At 36.6% G+C, this 13,136-nt stretch overlaps 1 protein-coding gene across 1 annotated transcript; it reads right to left on the bottom strand.

The window, feature by feature from the left end:
- Window positions 1-3,441: 3,441 nt before the first annotated feature.
- On the bottom strand, window positions 3,442-11,801 carry SUB1 (SUB1 homolog (S. cerevisiae)). The gene is made up of 4 exons (XM_010085697.1): window positions 11,730-11,801; window positions 9,811-9,930; window positions 6,473-6,581; window positions 3,442-3,772 (listed from the first exon to the last, which is right to left on the bottom strand). Exons 1-4 carry the CDS (start codon window positions 11,799-11,801, stop codon window positions 3,693-3,695), a joined length of 381 nt encoding a protein of 126 aa, XP_010083999.1. The 3' UTR covers window positions 3,442-3,692.
- Between the last annotated feature and the right edge of the window lie 1,335 nt (window positions 11,802-13,136).

Genomic DNA, 13,136 nt, shown 5'->3' with positions numbered 1-13,136 from the left:
TCATCAGGAACTTTCCTTCTCTTTAATGTTTGAAAGTGTGTTTGCTGCTTCCACATTTACATGACACTTGTTCTTCTATCATAATGAAGAACTTCTATCCCTACAGTATACACAATCAATCCCCCACCCGCAAACATGGAGAAGTATAAGATTATTAAGTTCTCAATTTTCCAAATTACAACAGTTGCAAGAAACAAACAGCAGTTTCTATAACAATGTAAGAAAAAGTAAATTTTAGTGCAGCTAAAGTTCTATTAAGAATAACACTATGTCAACAGAAGTCTTCATTTATTTCCAAGTGTTTAAATTCTTATTACACATATGCCATTTAACTATCTTTTATTTGAACATTAAGGTAATTACAGTTGGAAGGCTCGTATTTCCAGTGGCCTCTCTGCAGCTGATACCACCAGAGCAAAACACGAAACATTCCACACAGTTAACAATATGACATTTGAGTTACCAGAATTACAATAATCAATTTTTTTGCTAGGAGATCACATACGAAGTACGTAACTGGGGCAATTCCTTGAACAGAAATATCAAACTGAGTACTGCATTTGTTTATTTTCAATATGAACATCTCTACATAAGAGCAACATTGTACAAGACAGTTTGATTTATCACACACTGTACTTTGGCAGCTCTGTGATATATTTTTCCTAAGCTCCATAGGTTTAATTTATAAAACATATTGCTAATATACCCTGCATAAACACCAAGAATCAAATGCATCTTTCCTTTGCCACTTCAATGGGAAAGGTAGCAGTTGTTTTTATCTCACATTACACAGCCTTTTCGTACATGCACAATTTTTTTCTGTGGACACTTTGACATGTACCCTAACTAGTATTTTGTCTGCAAGAAAATAATCTTTATTCAAAAAAATCTGAACTTTCTTCTCAAATCAGAAAGACTACAGCCATAGACAACGACATGACAAATCACTACCAACTAATTATTTCAAAATAACACTGAATGTGTCCAATTTTTATCAAGGAACAAGCACACCAGTCATCTGAGGTGCAATGAATTCCTCTCACAATCAACTCATCCCAGTTTGAGTTTGTTTGTGAAACTGACTGGTCCTTGTTTTGTAGGACATTCATGCAGATGTTACGATTGACTCAGGCAAAATATACGATGTTTTATCATTACTAAAAGTAGAAATATAACTGGCAGATGGGAAAGTATTTTTAAACACACAAGGTAAGTGGTTTTATCAAGGAAAATGGGATAAACAACTCCAGTAATTATCACCAAAAATTCAGCAAGGGGGTTATCTATAATAGGAACTAATAGTTCTTGTTTAACAAACAATAGTTTCTTTGAACACCTCTACCATCAGGTTCCACAAGAGAACTAAAGACTATATTAAAACTTTTTCACTTACTCCCCCAAAATGAACAAATTTAATTCTCCACATTCCTGAACACAATTATATTGTACTGATGCAAAGATGCCATCCAACGACCTACTACCATATTAACCTAAGTGAGGACAATGTTGCCTCTAAATATAATCATGTACTTTAAAGTAGCCACATGAAAGTTTTGAGGTAAAATGGGTGAAACCTGGTTGCAAAGCTTCAGATTTAAGGGAAAAAAAACCCAACATATGTACATACCACAAATAAAAACCACCCAGAACCTGTCAATAGTGACCTGAAGCAATTTACTTCATTCACTCATTTGTGAAGTTTTAGCAGATACTTCACATTTATTCTATTTGGCCAAAATATCCCTGTAGGCTTTTAAGAGTCAATCAGAAATGAATGTTGTGCCCAAAAATGCATCTGCTACAACAAAACATCTCTTCACTCTCTTCATCCCCAAGCAGTTCTGAAAAGCTCAGATTTCCTCAGCTATACAAAAAACAGATTTTAACTTTATTTGTAATATGCCAACAATGGGTAAGTTAAAAAGCAGGTGGAGGTATCTGACATAATATTTAAATTAAATAATATATATTTAATTTGATGAAGTCACCCTTCCTCACCCTTCAATACCTGCTTGTACTGAATTATAAACTCTGCAGCACAGCAACAGTCTGTGTATGACACTTCCATGCATGTCTGCAATATGAACAATTATTTTAAGATATTCCAAAATTAAACAAATATTAAATCATTTATCTATACAAAATCTTAAAAATACATAAAGTTTAACATCAAATGGAAAAATTACAGCCAAACCAATTAAGCTGTACATTCACTACATAGCCTTGAAATGTCAATTTTCATGAAGCTGATTAATCTTCTTCCTTCAATTAACTGAGTTAAGTCAGAAAATTAACTCTTCTCTAATTCCACTAACATGAATCTCTTCGCTGTAGTTATGACGTATCAGCTAACCTTCATCTTTCACCATTAAATTCTGTACTGGCATGGCCCTTCTCTCTCCAAGTTCTACTCAAACATCATATTCTCCCTTCTTCACTCCATTGTTTCTGACACCCACCAAGAAGCCCTTCAACTGGGGCAGCATGTAGTCTAGTAGAGCTTCCACTGGACAGAAGCTTCTCTTACCAGAATAGTGTAATGGTTGATGAGCAAAATTTGCCAGAGTCATGATCCATTATATACTAGCGCTCCTCTGTAAGCACTAAGTATCATCTGTACAAAAGATAAAAGAGCTGTGCACAGGTAAGCCACACAAAGCAAGTCAAATAAATTGGTTTGGGCAGGCAGCGTAGACAGGGCAAAAGCATGACTGACAGACATTTTGGCTGAAGCAATTTTAACCCTGCTTGACTGTTTAACCTGTGCTACAGCCTAGTTAAAGCATTGGTTACATCGTACGCTGAAACAAACAAAAGCCCTATGAAGACAGGTTAGCTGTTCTTTTTTATAGAATAACTAGTTAGTATGTGCTCAAGAATTAAATTAATGCAAAGCTTGAAAAGGGTACCTAACTAATAACTACATTTGGAGCTTTTAAATACTATCTTACTCTGAGGTATATCTCTATCACTGCAAAAGTTTATGCATCACATTCTAAAATCTAGGGTCCAAGAAAAATGGCTAATTGTGTTTTCTAAGTTAAGCAAGCTATAGAAAAATGGGAAGAAATAGCATGTGGCATTTGTTCAGGTGTTATTGTTTAGCATAACACTTCATGCAAGTAATGCAAAAAAGTCTATATACTCAGGACTGTTTACATCTGAATAAACAGGATAAATTAGCAAATACAGTATTTAGAATTATCTACAAAAGTGTGTTTCACCAAGTATTCACTGTTTGTATCAACTCTTAAAGCAGAAAGCTGTCAGGGCAATATCAAGGAGTATGAAATAAAAGAAAAAATTAAATTGAGACATGCTAAGAAATCTCCGAAAATGAATTCATATTAACTGTTAACTAAACTGAAACTAAAACAAAGACTAAAGCTACTAGGTGGCCTTATCAGCAAATACCCTCAATCAAAAGGCCATAAACAAGTATGCTTTACATATTATTTGATTTATTTTACACCACGAGGTGAAAGCAAAACATTTCCTTTTAGTAAAGTATACACAAATAGCCTCACTCAGAATACACTTTTAATGCACATAAAAAAAGTATTCATCTTACAAATCATTTTGCAATCCAAATATACAATAGCTTGGAAAACAATATTTTAGAAAACAAAAGCCAATGTAAAAAGACTGCTTAAATCAATTAGAATGACAAAAGTTTCTGTATGGCTCTGTCTTTACAGTTTTCTTACTGCATCATCAATATCAGAAATCTGTTCCTTCAGCTGGTTCCACTGTTCTGGATTTAAAGAAATACCTGAAATGCATTAAAAATAAACACTTAAGACAAACTGAAAATTGTGGTGCAGGATCTTGCATAATTACTATCGGGGCTGGTTTCATACACAAAGTCAATTTCATAACTATTAATCCTTGAGCTACTTTAACAACCATCTCAGTTACAAAGTGAAACTGCTCCTTCGGAACACTTCAGTTTAACTTTAGACTTCAGGTTATCCCCAGACAAGTTCAAATTACAAAGAAAATTAGTACCATGTAACCAACTGATTCACAAGTGTTAGGCTAAACACAGGCAGTGAAATACAGCGCTGGCCTTGACAGAAGATGGCACAAAAGCCCTGACTGAGAAGTTGGAAATCACTCTTAGCTCCCGAAAGCCACATCTCTGTGGACTGAACTTCTACGCATGTTTAAAGTACCATAATTCTGCTGGGTTTTTTTCCTCCTGTCTCCTAACACGTACTATATGCAATAATATTTTGGAGAGACTCTATTCCACTCTCTAGCACTCACAAACGAATGCAGAAATTATTTTTTCACTTGAAGTTCACTATAGTTTTCAGTGACATTCAATCAAAAATAATTCAGTGCCCCACAATCCATCTCCTCAGTTGAAAATTTTACTTCCCCAAGCTCAAGTCCATGCACATGTTTCCTTTGTGCTTTAGCCTCCTCAATCTTCCCCTACAATCTCTATGCCAACTCTACTCAAGTACAGACTCACAGGCCTACCTCTCATACTCTCCAGTCAGGCTCTTCTCCTATTTACCCCCACTCTCCCCCCTCAGTGATCAGGCTTCCTTCATTGTTTTCTCCCTGTAGGTGGCACAGGACCTGAAAACAGGTGAAACTTTGAACTCCATTTTTGGGGCTCACAGTCTTTTTTTTCTTCTACTATCACTGCCTTATCAGAGCACCACCATAATTTTGAGTGGCGAGCAGTCTGCATGGGGCTACTCTAAGCAGTTTTTCACCAGTCTTTAGAGGGCAGGTTTCTTTTGAAAACAGTTAAGTCATGCGTGCTAACCATTATATTATTAGGGGACCAAGCATCATCAAGATGTTCCTGAACTACATACCAGACGAACTGAAGGCAGTTCAGGTCTACTGTTTGAAACAATCTGACACAGGAACTTAAATTGTTGGATTTTCTGTTTTTATTGTTATTACACAATTTCAACTCTTTACAGTGTTTTTAGGATAGCTAGACAAGCAGCTCATAAGTGCATCAGTGGAACATTAGACTCACATACTGTATCAGATTATTAAATTTATCCTAATAAAGACCCTTTTGCCACATTGATAAACATTTCTACCTACATCATCTAATTTTCATCACTTGGCCTACCCACCAAATATCATTGTAGCTTGCCACTCAAACCACATATACTTCTGAATTCCACCTCAAAACACAGTAGGTTCAAGTCTTTAGGAGTCAGAGTAATCTTTTTTGTTAAGTAGCAATAACAAATCCAAAACCAACAGATTTTCCTGTACAGTACCGTCATACAAACATATTCTCAGTGGTTATTTAAGAAATAGTGAAAATGCTTCTCAAGCTTTCCAAATGTCTATTCACTGAGTTGCTCCTGGACACACGAGAAGAACGTTAACAAACCTTATGCTGATTCTACACTAAATGTCAATCTCCTGGGCAGAATGTTTGCTACTCACCTCTTTCCTTGGCACAATATGCAAAACAATTAAATATAGGCTCTTCTAACAGAAGCAACATGATATTAAGCAAAGCACTACCACAAGGGCATGCAGCAACAGGATGAGGGGTAATGGTTTTAAACTGGAAGAGGGCAGATTTAGACTAGATATTAGGAAGAAATTCTTTACTGTGAGGGTGGTTAGACACTGGAACAGGTTGCCAAGACAAGCTGTGGATGCCCCATCCCTGGAGGTGTTCAAGGCCAGGCTGGATGAGGCTTCGAGCAACCTGGTCTAGTGGAGGGTGTCCCTGCCCATGGCAGGGGGGTTGGAACTATATGATCTTTAAGGTCCCTTCCAACCCAAACCATTCTGTGATTCTACAATGCTACAAAACTCCATGACCTTGCAGGTGGCAAAGTTCTGAAAATGGTTCGGTGAAGGCATGCCATAAAAAGCAGGTATGGGACTGGAAAATAAAGGTACAAGGGCTTCTGGTGTGTTGCAGATTAAAAGAACAGTACCAAAGCTTGCACACTTGAGGTATTTTCATCTCAACTAAAATCTTGACATATTTTTTCCAAAATTGGTCACGTTAAATATTTTAATTATTTTAACCTGAAATTTGATTGAAATTGAAGAACATAATTGTTTTAAATAAATTCTTATCAGAAATGAGTAAGTTAAATCTTTTCAGTTCATTTTGAAATAAGCAACCCACCTGTAATAAAAGAAATGTTGTTAAGCTAATGGGGGGGGAGTAAGGAAAATACGGCAATGTTTATAACTCCCACACAAAATTTGCTTGTATTTGACACCTTGTTTTCCATAAATCATGGAGGATCCATTTAGGAAAACAGACTCAGGCCAGAGAACCTGCTTTGCTGTTATTTATAATCTCCAGAGAAAACTAATCATTTGTTAAAATAAAAATTATTAAAAAGTAAAAATATTACTCTAAAAATATAATGTAGCAATAATAGAAAAATCTGACACACAAAGTTGTCCAGCAAACTGCAAACAATGTTTTAATACAAAATAACACGAAGCAGAACAATACCTTTTCTGCCAGGCTTCATTTCACCTTCTTGATCCATCCAATATTCTCTAATATCAATTAAGACTTTCCCTTTAAAGTCACGAACACTGACATACCTCATTTTGCCAATCTGTCAAAACACATATAAGGGTCTTTTAGGTATTTACATATAACAGCATTCATTTTTCCCAGCAGTATCAAGCTCAGACATGTGACACTGCACACTGCAGCTTATTTTAGACACCAGAGAAACAACTAGATCAAAAGCTTAATCCAGAGTAGTCAGTAGGCTAATAAGTAATGACAGTATAAACAGATGAACGACTTAAAAAGAGTCGAGCATTTAATGCTCAATACAAAAGTAGCTCTCCTAGAATAAAAATATCTACATTCTTAACAAGCTTTCTTCTTACAAAAGCCACAAATTTACTGTGTTCCAAAATACAATTTTGCCTGTACTATAACCATCTTTGTTTGCAGTAGTTGCAAGCAAACGGAGAAAGAGGGAGCTCCACTGCCAAATCTAAATTTTAGTCCTTTCCATTCTTCGTCCTACTTCCAGTTTGTCTTGATTAAAATGTATACACACTGTGGAAATAGAAAAAGCGTCCTTCTTTCTTAGCATTATAACTATAGGCACAGCATTAGAAGGAGAAAAAAAAAAAGTCCTGTAAACCATGAGATCTGCAACATAGCAAAATAATTGTGAAATGCATCAGTGACCACCTAAGTTTCAGAATTAATATGCTAAACCAATCACCTTTCCAGACCATCATAAACTTACATATTTATCTACTTTCAGGAGCCCACGACAGATAAAGACATCACACCAGGAAACTAAAGAATTTATTTCTCAAGTCAAAAAGCAAATACAACCCAAACTTTAAAAAAAAATAAAAAGGAGAGGGGAGAGGCAGGACAACACACAGATAGACGAGTTTTAAAGTAACTATTTCAGTGAAATGCCTGATCATGTAATATGCTTCCACTCTGGATAGTCATTAATACAATATTCTGACAGCACTAACAAACCTTACCCAAATCAGGCATAGGTAGATGACAGGAGTTGTCAAACTAACCAAAGCACATGATGCAGAGCTCATGTTGGCTTGAAGCCATAGACAGGAATCTAATGTACCAACACTAAACCCTTCCACATTAACATGAGTTATACTTGTCATTAGGGCCTCTAGTAATACATCACAAATGGGAATAAAACAAATTTCTGCACCCCAACTGCACCCAAATCCTTTAACAAATTACAAAGTACACTAGGCTACCTGTAAAACCTAAAAAGGCCAAAATGTGTAAATAAATAAAAATATACTTGGTCTCTTACACTGTATTAATTCCCTTGTACTTACATTTATACTATTCTCCATATTTAAAGAATACTGTTATACCAACATTAGTCACAAACAACAATAAATATAGATCTTTATGAAAATGCTGAATTTTCTGAATACAGCTGTCACAATGAGCTCTATATGAAAGGAAGCTGTATACTTTAAGAATGCAGCCTGAAGGTGTAGAATAAGCCTCTAAGTTTCACATCATTTGCTACCCCTTCCCCACACAATATGGATGCCAAAGAATTTCAGACTATCCTATGAATGCTTTACAGCCTGATTTCCATTAACTGAAGCCACACTTGTAAGGTATACTGCAAAGTCACTTCCACATCAGAAATCATTTTACTGCCATGGGAAAGCAGAAAGGAGAGCTTCATTTTTAATAGTCCTAGAACAAACAAAACTATACCTAAAAAATTAACATGCAACTACATCTTACCAAGTGCTCTCCTGGGTAGGGGGAGAGAGCAGAAGTATCCTCAGACCTACACTGCTACTTCTACACTGAAACAGTTGCATCTTAATTAACACACGTAAGCTGATGTAGTATGAAAAAAGCTCACGATGCTTCACATAACACAACAAGCAATCTAAAAAAAATTTACTTCTGATCAACTAAAAGGCAGGCAGAGACTAAGTAACACTGCTGTTTTAGGTCAAGGTGATATTCAAATATTTTTTATCCATTATACTCAACACTGAAAGAATCTTGTTCTTATCAGACTAATAGGAGTCCTCTACTGTCTGTTTTTATTATCTTAGGTCAACAAGGTTGAAAGAAATCAGAGCACACAAATAGTTTTGCTTTTATTTGAAAGAGTTTTGTTTTTTTTTTTTTTCATAAGAGGAGCATTAAAAACTTCAACCACTTTCCCCAAGGCTGGATTTTCTGAACTTATTACAAACATAGCATAAAGCTTATACATAGGGTTCTTTTTATTTTACCTCATTAAGTGTAGAAGATACTATCTCGTTTTTCCTACATGCTTCAGGTATGCCCCAGCAGAACTAAAAATACTATATTTTTCCTTCAACAGGGAAGTCCAGGCATTGCCTTCAACTGAAGCTCTCCCTCTCAACTATCCATTAAGTGAGAACTGAAATATAAAAATTAGCTGCCCTGTATTACAGTATCAGTTAAGCAGGTCTTACCTCTAGAAAAGGGGTTTTTTGCCATATTACTTTGCACAGCTACAGCCCAAAACCATTTACTTTGCCTTACTCAGTGTTAGGGTCATCTTACTAGGCACCTCCCCAACACCCTTTCACAAACTGAAGAATCAAAGTCTGTAAGAACTTAAGTTCTTTCCCAGCCACCTAGTCAGAGACATTTAGTAAGTCTTGATTAACACCCCTAAAACAGGTAATTCTGAGCTACGTACATTCTTGCACAGCTTTCAGGACACACTTCTGCTGCCTCAGCTAACCCCAGGAACTGCTGTACCCTGAATTCACAAATGCATCTTGCTACTGAAAAACATACATTCATCCTATCTCAAGGACAATCTTTTTGGATGTTTAGTGAGAAAAACCTCCATCATAAGACAAAGGAACAAGTAATACTTGATTCCAAGACACTGTCTTATAAAACATGAGACAAGTTGCCTTTGTTCAATAGGAATGAAGAGTCCATACTTTGTTTTCCAAGAACCTTTCTTTCAAGAGCCCTAATTAAAAGCATTTTCATGTAGAGATAGTCCTCATCTAACAGTTACAGTACACTCATGGTAAGTGCTGTATTTATGGACAAAACGACTACCCAGAGAGCTACCATGGGCAAATGAGAGTTAGGTTAACTGCTACAACTCAGATTCTTTTACTCAGCTGAAACCTGATACGACTTTTTCTGAGCATCTCAACTGCATGCTAGCATTGTAATCCCCTTTCACCAAGGCTTCAGAAGACGAAGCACTATGCTGTCACGATATTCAGATCATCTCATAAAATTTATACTGAATATGATGTAACATGTTACCTTAACCAGGCTCTAACAGTCATCAATTTTACCTGAAACATATTCTCATCTCTGTTACTGCTTTGCTTAGAAGAAGCTGCACCTTTTGAACTTTCACCAGTCTTTTGTTTCTTTACAGGCTTTTCTGGAGCTGCTTGCTTTTTCCGTTTTGCCTTGGAACAATAATAAAAAAAGAAAATGAACAATAACTCACTCTATAAGCTACAAAAAAGTTTATATTACAGGTCACAAACTACTTCTATGCAATGCACATTATCACCTTTCTTCTGTGAAGGCAGGAATACAATACTATAAATTTAGACTGGAATTAAAAAAACAAAAAATCTTCAAACGAGCCTAATTTTGTTCCCAGTGAAGTTTACCATAATAGCTTGGCTTTAAAGAGAACTGAATTAGATGAAAACACATTTCAAAAAGCCTACTCTTTCTAAGCAGTAATACTGCTGGTTCAGTAGTTTTAACAAAAAATTCAAAGTCTGAGGGAAGTTTCACCTTCCTTTCCACCAACAAAAAATGCATGACAGCTTAGGACTATTCTTAAAAAGAAAAAAAATGCAGAGGAGATAATGATGAAAGTATCTGGAAATCACATCTGTCAGAGTAATTTTTTTTTGTTAAATGAGCATCAAATAGCTGTCCATAGCATGATAAATTACACATGTTTTTAAAACATCCAGACAATAACACCTGTAAATCAGATTACTTGCAGATGCTACAAAGTTACTACTTCTACTACTAGCTATATAGCTACCCCACCTGCCCTCCAAAAATGTAATACAAAGATACAAAAAATTAGTCTCACCTGCTAGAACCATATTGCGGACAATCTCTTTTAAAGACAAATAGTTCCAACCAATATGGGAGATTATAAAAGAAAAAAAAAAAGCACCTTACTGCCCACTGAAGCAGACTGTTAGACTATGTCTTTTCAGCAATAAGTTTCTCTGTCAAAAAAATCACCTGACCATTTTCTCTTACATTAAGATTTGCCAGAACGCCTCATTTGCAAAGTGCAATTAAGTCACATTTGAACCAACTCAGTAAAGTAAACCAAGGCTCTTCATACGCTACACTAAAAGACCTGATGTCTGCATAACCATCTAGCATTTCTTAAAAAGATAAGTTCACTGTTTTTTTTCAGGTTTTGTTCATAATGATTGGTACATCTATAAAAACTTATAAATTAAATAACTATTAAAAATAAATGGGAACATTCAATTTATGCATTTAAAACAGTCAACATGTTAAAATGAAACAACTCAAAGACACTCAGGTTGGTTCAGCTTTGAAGTGAAAAACTAGCAGACGGTATTACAGTAAATGTAAGGATCTGTAACAAACAAAGAACTTGCAAACAAGCCCAAGACCAGGCTGGATGAGGCTTTGAGCAACCTGGTCTAGTGGAGGGTGTCCCTGCCCATGGCAGGGGGGTTGGAACTTAAGGTCCTTTCCAACCCAAACCATTTATGATTCTATGAAGTTAAGCAAGCGGCACATGGAGGACAGGGCAAGTGGAGGTTTTTGTTTTGGACAAGTAATTCAGACACCAAAATGGTGGGGAGTGCCCTCAAAAATAGCCCAAATTCTTGCCACCATGGGCAGCTTACACTGAAACCTTCTGTCACTTGCCACAAAGCAGCAAAGAATTTCAGGAAGCTTGTAGTTAGATACTTCATATGGAAAACCATGAACAGAGCAAAATGCAACTTAAGAAAAAAAAAGTTTACTGCAAGGCAAAAAGCATCCTATTCACCCAGGCCACAATCTTGGGAAGTGGATTTTTCACTGTTGTTTTAGTTGTTGGGGAGGATGGGTTTGGGAGAGGGGGGCGTTTTGGGTTAAGTGTCCAATAAATCATATGGAATTACATGCATGTTGTGACGTAATTCTTTAACCCCAGACTGAAATCTAAGAGTTAATACAGTAGTAATAAACTGCACATAAGGTTCACCTTTTTGTCAACTTCACTATCTGAATCACTGGCAGATGAGCTTGAAGACACAAGTTCCTTTGACTTGGGCATTCTAGGAAGAGAAAAAAAACATGAGAGCACTATACAAGGAACACATCCCATTATGGCTAGAAAGCTATCTTCAAACCTATTTGTAAAGGCTCATATTATTCAAAACTCTTCTAAAGACTTGCCTGCCTTTTCTTATAATCTTTAATACACATTGTAGATGCGATTTCTTTCTTCTTATATTTCTTCCTCTTCTGCAACTGCATTAAATACAGTGCTTTAGTTTTTGAGCTGTTTATAAAGCATCATTTTTTCATCAGCTTCAGCTGTCCTCCACTTGAATTCTTAGTATTACATTCACAAATATAAATTTTTAAGGCTCTAGCATTATCTATATTCTTACACGGGCATTTCACCCAGTTGGATTTGCAAGCAACCTGCTCCATAATCGTCATACATGAAGCTAAACTTCCCACCAGTAATACAAATGTCTGAAAAAACACCTCAGTTACAGTGAACTACAGCATTGCAATTAATATTTCCACTGTAGCTTCAACACACCTGTCACTAGAGTCTATTCATTTGCCAGACAAGTGGACATTCAGCTTCCCTTGAATGCACCCTGCCAGGTGTGCTTCTACATCTCTCTAGTATGCAAATATGTGGTTAGATACAGCAGTTGCACATCTTGCCTCCTACTAGAAACTCTTTGTAGCAAATAAATATTTGTTCTTTCAGAATAAAAATAAGCATCCCAAAGAGAAGCTGTATAAAACAAACTCAGCCAAGAAAGGCTAAGAAACTATTAAGGAAGACCACCTCAGGAAAGAAAAAGGAATAGCAGTGTTTTTAAAATGGAACCAAAAAAAAACAAAAAACAGGCAAATGAAAAAACAGACTCTGAATAATGCTAAAGGATCAATGTTGTTCTGAAGTAGAGTAAGTTATGTTTTAATAGCTTGGAGCACAACGATGGAAGCTGTAGCACTGAAAATTAATCAGGTTTTGAGGAAGCACACATAATCCACACTGCAGGATGGAGGCTGAGGAGAGCTGGATTAGGACAATGTAAAAATAAGCACAGTGATGACATGAAGTCTAGGAGCCGAACAAGAAAAGACAGATAAGCGGGGGGGTGCGGGCACTAGCAGAGGATAACCGCAGGGTCCGCATCGGAATGAGGGATTAACAATATGGAGGAAGGTGGAGGCGGAAACTGGAGGAAAAAGAAATGGGGGGCAGTAGGTGCCCCTCAGGAGAGGCTGGCAGGCAGAGCGCGGAGACACCAAAGCACCGGTGAGAGCAAAGGAAGGAATGAGACGGGCCAAGAGAGACCGACGGGAAGAGAGAGAAGAAAGACAGTCCAGGACGAGCTGGGAACACCAGGTAGGCGGATCC

The sequence above is a fragment of the Pterocles gutturalis genome, unplaced genomic scaffold, assembly GCF_000699245.1.
Source record: "Pterocles gutturalis isolate BGI_N339 unplaced genomic scaffold, ASM69924v1 scaffold19290, whole genome shotgun sequence".
NCBI classification, from domain to species: domain Eukaryota; kingdom Metazoa; phylum Chordata; class Aves; order Pterocliformes; family Pteroclidae; genus Pterocles; species Pterocles gutturalis.
This window is presented reverse-complemented; position numbering and strand designations above follow the sequence as displayed.

Coding starts and splice junctions, on each gene's coding strand:
- SUB1 (XM_010085697.1), bottom strand. CDS start 11,801: ATGCCCAAGTCAAAGGAACTTGTGTCTTCAAGCTCATCTGCCAGTGAT. Junction 9,931..11,729: donor ATAGTGAAGTTGACAAAAAG/GTGAACCTTATG, acceptor TATTGTTCCAAG/GCAAAACGGAAAAAGCAAGC. Junction 6,582..9,810: donor GAGATGAGAATATGTTTCAG/GTAAAATTGATG, acceptor GTGTTTTGACAG/ATTGGCAAAATGAGGTATGT.